At 42.8% G+C, this 9707-nt stretch overlaps 1 protein-coding gene across 3 annotated transcripts in view; it reads right to left on the bottom strand.

Moving 5' to 3' along the window:
* Window positions 1-9633, bottom strand: part of RNF10 (ring finger protein 10) — a 34362-nt gene extending 24729 nt beyond the window's left edge. For all 3 annotated transcript variants that reach the window (XM_044673907.1, XM_044673915.1, XM_044673922.1), the window contains exon 1: window positions 9440-9633. In XM_044673907.1, coding sequence (XP_044529842.1) covers window positions 9440-9608 — 169 coding nt within the window. In that variant the 5' untranslated portion in view covers window positions 9609-9633. The remainder of the gene's footprint in view (window positions 1-9439) is intronic.
* Window positions 9634-9707: the final 74 nt, after the last annotated feature.

Here is a 9707-nt window from a genome sequence, read left to right as displayed (position 1 = left end):
CACACACACATATATATATATATATATATATATATATATTAGCTCATTTGAGTACAGCATTTCTATTTTACAGAGGAAAGTGGGGCTCACTCAGAGGGGTCAAGAAATAAAGTTTCAAAAACTCAGGTGTTCCTGAAACCAAAGCTAGCACCATCTCCTATGATACACTGCTTCACTACCAATAGAGTTGTAGGAATGAAGGCAAAGTTTGTGTGTTATAACTAATATAATAATAAATAGTATTATTTCTATATAATATATATTTTAAATTTAAAAATATAAAAAATAAAATATAAAAATAAAAATAATAAATATATAACAATAAATATGATAAAATAATATAATAATATAACACAACCATATTTTTTAAACTCCTTCCTTCCATCTTAGAATCAATACTGTATATTGATTCCAAGGCAGAAGAGCAGTAAGGGATAAGCAATGGAGATTAAGTGACTTGCCCAGGGTCCTACAGCTAGGAAATGTCTGAGGCCACATTTGAACCCAGGACATCCCATATCTAGGAGGCCTGGCTGTCACTCCACTAAACCACTTAACTGCCCCCCAAAAAATCATTTTCAATCTAATCCACCCAATTTAGCAATTTTAAACCATAGACAGCTTTGGAAGGACTTTTGGTAAGATTCAGGAAAGGGAAGGGATGGGAAACTTTGAAACCTACATCCTTTTTCCTTCTTCTAAAAGAGATAACAATTATGTCCCTCATGGTTCCACACCCCTCTGCAGCTCTTGATTCTTGCTTCCCTTGAGGAAAGAGAGACTATCTGGAAGCTTGGGGTATGAGGAGAACTTCCAAAGGACTCAGCATCTGTTTATGGAATCACTCTAAACTACACTCTCCGTCTTTCAGTAGAGGGAAAGGCTGTCAAACAAAGGATATGTTCAAGGGGGCAGCTGGGTAGCTCAGTGGATTCAGAACCAGGACTAGAGAAGGAAGGTCTTAGGTTCAAATCTGGCCTGAGACACTTCCCAGCTGGGTGACCCTGGGCAAATCACTTAACCCCCATTGCCTAGCCCTTACCACTCTTCTGCCTTGGAACCAATAAACAGTACTGATTCCAAGATGGAAGGTAAGGGTTTAAAAAAAAAAAGAAGTCCTCAGTTTTAGGAGGCACCTGGATAGCTCAGTGGATTGAGAGCCAGGCCTAGAGATGGGAGGTCCTAGGTTCAAATCTGGCCTCAGACACTTCCCAGCTATGTGACCCTGGGCAAGTCACTTGACCCCCATTGCCCACCCTTACCACTCTTTTGCCTTGGAGCCAATATTGGCTCCAAGACAGAAGATAAGGTTTAAAAAAAAAAAAAAAAAAAAGGACAAGTCAATGCTATTCTTAGGCTTTATGTTAACAGACACACATTCTACCTTCAATATAATTCAATACAAACAGCAAATACTTAACACCTAAAAACACTCATAGTGAACTCTGTCCTTTAACCTTCATGTTTTGTTTACAAGCATCATGTTTAGGAGGGAACTAAATATCTCACTGCAAACTCACAATTGGAAAATTTTTTTTTTCCTGAATATCATAAGCAGGAGAGAGAGGCATTGATAAACATGGACAGAGTCTAAGGTTTTACAGATATGCGTAAGATTTCTTTGCTTTTAACAAGTTATTTTGACAAAAGCTTCTGTTAAAAGATTATAATCTGTACATTACACAGACTAAGAAAAAGCAACACTTCTGGTTATGAAATTCACAGAACATTCTATAACCATACTAAAAAAGCTAATAGTTATCTTAGAAAAGATATGTGGGGGGCATCTGGGTAGCTCAGTGGATTGAGAGCCAGGCCTAGAGACAGGAGGTCCTAGGTTCAAATCCAGCCTCAGCCACTTCCCAGCTGTGTGACCCTGGGCAAGTCACTTGACCCCCATTGCTTAGCCCTTACTGCTCTTCTGCCTTGGAGCCAATACACACAGTATTGACTCCAAGACAGAAGGTAAGGGTTTATTAAAAAAAAAAAAAAAGATATGTGTTGAATTTAAGGACTAGATAGAATCCATGTTAGGTAATAAGAATGAATTCATAATATTTAACCAAACTAAAGCTTGCCAATAAGTTATCACAAAAATTTGCTTGTATCAGGCTATAACCCAAGTCTCAATCCTCCTAGGGCCAAAACTAAAGCCAAGCTCATTTATCCAACACATTCAAAGGCAGCAGAGAGCACAGGTAACATACCTTCAATAAAAGGGTTTTTTTTAAATAATATTGCCAACTATTATATATTTCCGCACTAGGGGATACATTTAAAGATTTTATTAATGGCTGGATTAGAAATGTAGAAACTTCTTAAAGAGAGACTAAGAAAATTTAGTTCGAATTTGGAGGCCTGAAATGGAAGAGTCACAGTAAACAACTTTGACCTGAGGAATAGAATGAAAAGGGAAAACGGATTCTTTCCCATCTCTTTCCATTGAAAAGTTTAGGATCTTTACGGCATTTAATGTCTTCTAAGTCATTTTCCCAGGCTATCACATCATTCCCGGTGCTGACTGATCATGATCCATTAACTTCAAAGTGGATTAGTGATTAAATCACATGAGTACAAAATCTCAGACCTAGCCCCACTGGTCACTGCACTCAGTGTTTCTGAGGTATTTCTGTCATTTTATAAACTAGCTACTGTTGATTTAGGTTCTGAAATGGCACAATGGATCTGTTGTCTTATTTACCCAGGTTTCACAAGCAAATGTTAAGTGGAATAAAACAGCTGGCAGTTTACAAATGAATGTCAAGTGCTTTGTAAATAGGAAAGCACTAGATAAATGTTAGTGATTACCACTGTACCAAGGTCCAAGACAAATTATATATGGACTTCAGATAGAATTTGTTCATTGGGGCAGCTAGGTGGCTTAGTAGATAGAGAGTCAGGCCTAGAGTCAGAAGGTCCTGGATTCAAATCTGACCTCAGACAGCTGTTTGACCCTAGGAAAGTCACCCGATTCCAATTGCCTAGGTAGGCCCTTACCACTCTTCTGCCTTGGAACCAATACTTAGTTTCAATTCTAAGACAGGAGATAAGGGTTCTCATATGGAGCCCTTTGCTCTCTAAAGGGGTGCTGCCTCACAGTCCCCTTGCCCCATTTTGTGTACTTCAAAAAGAAAATATTAAAACTCCTTAAAACCAAACTATCACACTTTTATTCTAAGCTTCTGAAGTTCTCTGGCAATGTTAAGAAAAACAATTCCCAAACTAGTTCAGGCATCTCTATCCTGTCTCTCAGGCTCTAAAATAAATCTTCCTTTTCACAGCAGGGCCTTTCTTCCAGTACCAACCTATGTTCCAAACCTGATCTCTTAGAATTTGGTTTAGCCTACTGCAAGATCAATGAAAATGAAAGTGAATGGGAGGAGTGAAGGAGAAGTTGGGAAATGAGGTCTGGATACAACAAGGAAGATAGGCCTTTGAAGCAGTCTAGTACTTGGTGTCAGACCCTGGCCAAGTCACTTCCCATCTCTGGGGTTTAGTTTTCTACTATATAAAATAATGGAGTAAGGACTAAATCATCTAAATCCAGGATTCCTTGAAGCTTTAAAATTCTCTATAATAGGCAGGCATGAAGAGGGTAGAGCTACCCCTTTATAAGCAGAGAACTTGACAATCATCTAGTTCAAACCCTTCGCTTTACAGATGAATAAACCGAGGCCCAATTCCCAGTTAGTTGGTGGCAGAAACTAGAACAAGTCTTTGTGAGGAAGCAATGTTTTAATGAGGAAGCAAAAAGAGCTCAGTCAGAAAACCCACTCACTACCTGGTTCTAACCTTGGGCCACTCCCTTCCTTCCTTCCTTCCTTCCTGGTGTGGCTCTCAGCTTCCTCATCAGTACAAGGAAGATGACCAGGTGATTACTGAGGTCCAGTTCTAAGTCCTCTAACTACTGCAAAGCTCTTCTTCTGGGCTAAAATCTAAGGCTTTGCTCACACTAAAATGCTGTGGCTGGGTCAGACAGGTAAGAGAAGTGCAAGTTTACAAATCACATAACAGTTGCTCTGAAGGGAAGGAACAGCTGAAAAGGCAAGGTCACTGGATGAAATGGAAGGGTCATTAAAGTTGGACCATACAGTCCAACTTTCTCAAGTTCCAGAGGAAACAGGTTCAAGGAAGGAAAGAGATCTGCCTAATACGGTGATAGAAACTAGAAGCCAGGTACTTGGGGGTAAGGTAGCAAGTACTGAGTGGTGAAAGGGTACTGGTACTCGGAAACATGAGCACAAAATCAAAACAACTTTGAGGTACCACCTCACACCTAGTAAACTGGTCAATATGACAGTAAAGAAAAATAATAAATGTTGGAGGGGATGTGGCAAAATTAGGACACTAATGCATTGCTGGAGTTGTGAATCGATCCAACCATCTGGAAGACAATTTGGAATAATGCCCAAAGGGCTTTAAAAGAATGCCTGCTCTTTAATCCAGTAATCCCATCACTAGGTTTGTATCCCTAAGAGATTTAAAAAAATGGGAAAGGTTCTATTTGTACAAAAATATTTATAGTTGCACTTTTTGTGCAAAAAATTGGAAAATATGGGGATATCCTTTGATTGGGGAATGGCTGAATAATTATGGTATACGATGGTAATGGAATACTATTGTGCTATAAGGAATGATGAACTGATGGATTTCAATAAGAACTAGAAAGACCTACACAAACTGATGTGGAGTGAAATAAGCAAAACCAGGAGAACATGGTACACAGTAACTAAAACACTGTGGGATGATCAAATGTAATAGACTTCTCTACTAGCAGCATTGCAATGATCCAGGACAAGTCTGAGGGACTTATGAGGAAGATGCTATCCACATCCAGAAGAACTTCAGGAGGAGAAATGCAGAAGAAAAATATATGATTTATCACTTGTTTATATGGGTAAAGGTGGGCACAGAGGGGAACACGTGCTTCTTCTGAAACTAGTAATGGGGGAGTATCGATGGATGGCTATGTGACCCTGGGTAAGTCCCCCATTGCCTAGCCCTTTCCACTCTTCTGCTTTGGAAACCATACTCAGTATCAACTCTAAGATAGATGGTAAGAGTTTAGGAGAACATTTTATGTAATAAGACTTCTCTACTAGTTGAGGGACTTATGAGAAAGAACTCTATCCACATCCAGAGAAAGAACTGTGGGAGCAGAAACACAGACGAAAAACAACTGCTAGATCACATGGTTTGATGAGGATATGATTGGGGATGTAGACTCTAATCGATTACCCCAGTGCAAATATCAATATGGAAATAAGTCTTGATCAATGATACATGTAAAACCCAGTGGAATTACTTGTTAACTACAGGAGGGGGATGGGAGGAGGGAAGGGAAAGAACATGAATCATGTAACCATGGAAAAATATCCTTAATTAAATGAACTTTTAAAAAAAGGTAAGGGTTTTTTAAAAAGTGGGGAGCCCACTGGGTAGCTCAGTGGATTGAGAGCCAGGCCTAGACCAGTGTTATAGGAATGGACCCCATCAGAAAACCTTGATTCTAATCCTGACTGTTACTTGCCCCCCCCATACACAGGACAAACCCTTTTGTCCCACTTGTTGATAAGGTTTTCTTAAATTAAAATCTCTCCCAGCCCCAAAGTCCTGATCTGCTATCTGAGAAATAAAAGAGAATTACCTTTGACCACTTACCTCACTAGATAAAATGGTGTGTAAAGGGAACCTCCTCCCCCAGAAATCTCGTACTGAGATTGTCCTACCAGTGTCCCTGCACTGCATGCACTATGTCACGTGAGAGTGTTCTAGCATGAGGCATGGGACAGTGAGCTAAGTACACTGACCCAGAAAAGATCAGGTTAGGATCCAGGATTAAAGGAGAAGAAATAAAAGAGGGGGCTCCAGGAAGTGGGTTCTCTCTATTGCCTAGGATGTGGCAGTGAAAGGAGGATGGCTAAGAGAGAGCCATGAAGAGGAGGAGCAACTACGTGGCCAGTTAGAATAGTTCAGAATAGCCCTCTGTCTTTCTTTTATTCAAGTAAATATTAATAAACTGTATGGAAATTAAGGACCAGTGTTTTTAATCTAGCTTTAACAGTGGAAAGGAAATTGTTTTCTTCAAGAGCTATATATGGATAAGAGCTATCACAATGACCTTAACAACTTTGACTCTGGAATTAGAAAACACTGGAATAAGGCCTGCCATCAAGGACGGGAGGAGTAGAGGGACTAGAGAATATCTAGTTCTATACCTTCATTTTATTAAGGCCTAGTGTGGGGAAGTAACTTACCCAAAGTATCCCAGACCACAAGATCACAGATTTAGAGTTGGAAGAATGGGCAGATAAAATGAACCCTAAGGCTGGCACCATATAAGTGACCCAGATAATAGGATCATCGATTTAGAGCTGAAGGGCCCTTCAGAGGCCATCTAATCCAATCCCTCCACTTAAAGTAAGAAACAGGAGCAAAGAGAAGTGACATGGCCAAGGTCACAGGCAGAAAATGGCAAAGGTAGAAGACAGGTTCTGAATGCAGTACTGCTGGCCAGGATGCCTTCCACCTAAGAAAGGAGCTGGTTTGGTCACTGTCACAGGCCCATTGCCTCTAGAGCTGGAAGAGACCTTAGACTCAAAGGCTTAAAGGTTATCTAGCCCAACCCCTTCATGTCAGATATGGAAAGAAAGGGAAGGTCACAGGACCACTGACCTAGGGCTCACTGAGAATTTGGGAATAATCTAATCCAAATCCACATTTGAGAGATTTAGGAGGGAAGGGAAGAGACTTTGCCCAAGTCACACAGTAAATGGCAGAGTCCCTTTCAGATCTAGACACATCAATAAAAGATAAACAACAAAAAAGTCAGGGAATCAAATAAAATTTTCAACAAGTTAGCTATGACCCATCTCTGGCACTAAATAAATGGGAATCAAAAGGACTAAAAAGTTCTTGACTTTGCACAATATCTTTCCAACAGTGACTATGTGCTAGCAAAGAAAAACTGAAACAAGTGAAGTATAAACAAAAAAGGACATTTAGAGAAAAGCCCCAGACTTCAGTGGAAGCTACTTAACATCATAGAGACAATAATTTCAGTAAACAGCAGAAGCCTGATTGCAAGATGAGGCCTCCTCAGTCTTGAAGGCTTGCCCTTCCCACCTCAAAAGTGGATCTTCTAGTTCAAAGGCCACTCCCTTCCAGCACACTCCCTGGTCAATGCTAGGAAAGGCAAAGAAAGGCAAACTTTAACAGAAGGAAAATGAAGCCTAAAGCAATTCAGGGACTTGCCCCAGGTCACACAGCTGCAGGATGGCAAGGTCAGCATGGGAGCCCAGGACCTCCAAGGCCCACTCCAGTTTTCCCACCTCAAGAGATACACCATCTGGTCAACTCTGTCCCACAGGCCTTAGGTTCATTCATTCCCAGGACTTGTGGCTCCTCATTACCCCAGCCAAGCCTTAAGCTCACTAGCACTAAGATTTTAGAAATTATCTCATCTACCTGGGACCATAGAGAATCCACCCCAAGTGAGGAAACTGAGGCCCACAGTCCAAGAACCCAGGTGAAGAGCTGGGCCCATTCTCCCTGTCCAAATCCAGACCAAATCCTTAGAGAGGGGCCATCTCCCCACCCAGAGGATAGTCTCACACCTTTAAAACTGGGAATGGATACTAGGATTCAATGAGTCCAACCCCACTCACCTCATGGTTCAAAGGAAGAAAATGAGACAGGGAACAGGGAGAAGTGACTGATCAAACAGCTGGTAACTGGCAGAGCCAAGCTTCTGGCTGGACCCTCAGACTCCAGACCCAAAGCTAGTCACCTGCCCAGTCCTTCATTAGACAGCTGGGAAGGACCACTGAAATGATCTAGTCCAATTCATTCATTTTATAGGGAAGGAAACTGAGCCCTAAAATAGAGAAGTGTCAGTCCAAAATCAACAGCTGTGAGGTAGCCTGTGGCGCTCAGGACCTCAGACTCCAAACCCAGCCTCCTTCCTCAGAAGTGAAACTGCCATCTCACCACAGCCTTCCCAAGTCACCAGCTCACAGAGGATAAAGCCAAAAAGAGCCTGATACCATTTAGTCCTACCAACTTGATTTTATAAAAAAGGAAAGTAAGCCCTGGCCTTGGGAAGAGACTTGTTTGAGGTCACACAAGGATTACCACGATGATTAATATAGATAGATATTTTCAATAAAAGCAGTAAGGTGGTGTGGCCATAGAGCTGACTTTCTGAGTCAGGAGGAGGACAGGAGGACCTAGTGTTAAAGTCCACCACTGGTTGCTTAATCCTGGTGGACAAATTCCCAGGCTAGGTGAGAGATGATTCTCCAAATTTAAACTACAGAAAAGGCATAGATTTGCAATGACAAAAAAAGTTCCTCACAGGAAACTCTCTAAGCTGATGGGCTCAGGTGCAGATAGAAACTGTCAACAGCTCACATTTATTAGAATTCTTTAAGATGGCCCACATTATCTTTTTAGATCTTCACAAGGACCCCAGGGATGTGTACTATTGTTATTTTTCAGGTATGTCTTGATTCTCATGAACCATATCACATCAATGCTGTCCATAGGGTTTTCTTGTCAAAGACACTGGAGTGTTTTGCCATTTCCTTCTCCAGTGAATTAAGGCAAACTGAGTAAGTGACTGACCCCAGGTCACACAGCTGGGAAGTGTGGAAGGCCAAATTTGAAGTTGGGTCTCCTGGTCTTTAGGTCCAACACTATCCACTGAAAGCCATCTGGAGGGCCTAGATACTATTATTATTCCCATTTTACAGATAAGGAGTCTGGGAGTCTTTACCTAATTATTCAGAGATCAGGCAGTCATTAAATGTCTTAAGAGGGATAGTAGCTTAATTTCCCTTCCAAGTTCCGCACTATAGCCTCTAAACTAGTCTGGATTAGAATCCAAATCCTCAGACTTCAAAATCAAATCTAGAATTCTTTCTCAGCTAGTCAGAGAATATTAAGAACAGGAAATGGGTAATTAGAGGTACTAAATGGTTAGCCCAGGGTCACTCGGCTAGTGTCAGAGGCAACCCACCTAGGAGACTATAATTGGCCCAATCGAAACCAAATACTGGGGAGGCACTGAAGCCCAGGGAACCAGTGTCTTTTTTTTTTTTTTAAACCCTTAACTTCTGTGTATTGGCTCATAGATGGAAGAGTGGTAAGGGTGGGCAATGGGGGTCAAGTGACTTGCCCAGGGTCACACAGCTGGGAAGTGTCTGAGGTAGGATTTGAACCTAGGTCCTCCCGTCTCTAGGTCTGACTCAATCCACTGAGCTACCCCAGCTGCCCCCGAACCAGAGTGTCTTGCTCAGGGTCCCGCTCTCAAATGGGGGTACGGCCACAGAGGCCGTGGAGGGCCGCAGGAGGACATTTAGCCATCCTCCTCCCCGGGGGAGCCCCTTGCAGCTAGCTCGCTCGCCTGCCTGGCCGCCCGCTCGTTCCCTCCCCTTACCGCTCTTGGGTTTAGACTCGCCCGCAGGCCCCGCCGAGGCTGCGCGGGGCGGCTGCTGCCCTTTGCTGCTGCAGCCCCCAGAGGCTGAGGAGGAGCTGGGGGGCCCGCTGGTCTTGTCCATGTCGGGGGTGGCGCTGCTGCTGCTGCTGCTGGGCGAGCTGTGCGGCATCAACGGGGGCCTCGGCGGCGGCGAGGGCGGCGGAGGGGGCAGCGGCGGCGGCGAGGGCGGCGGGGGCGGCGGCGACGGCGGCGGCTTCGATCGGAGCGG

This window comes from Gracilinanus agilis, chromosome 1 (assembly GCF_016433145.1).
Source record: "Gracilinanus agilis isolate LMUSP501 chromosome 1, AgileGrace, whole genome shotgun sequence".
Lineage (NCBI taxonomy): Eukaryota > Metazoa > Chordata > Mammalia > Didelphimorphia > Didelphidae > Gracilinanus > Gracilinanus agilis.
This window is presented reverse-complemented; position numbering and strand designations above follow the sequence as displayed.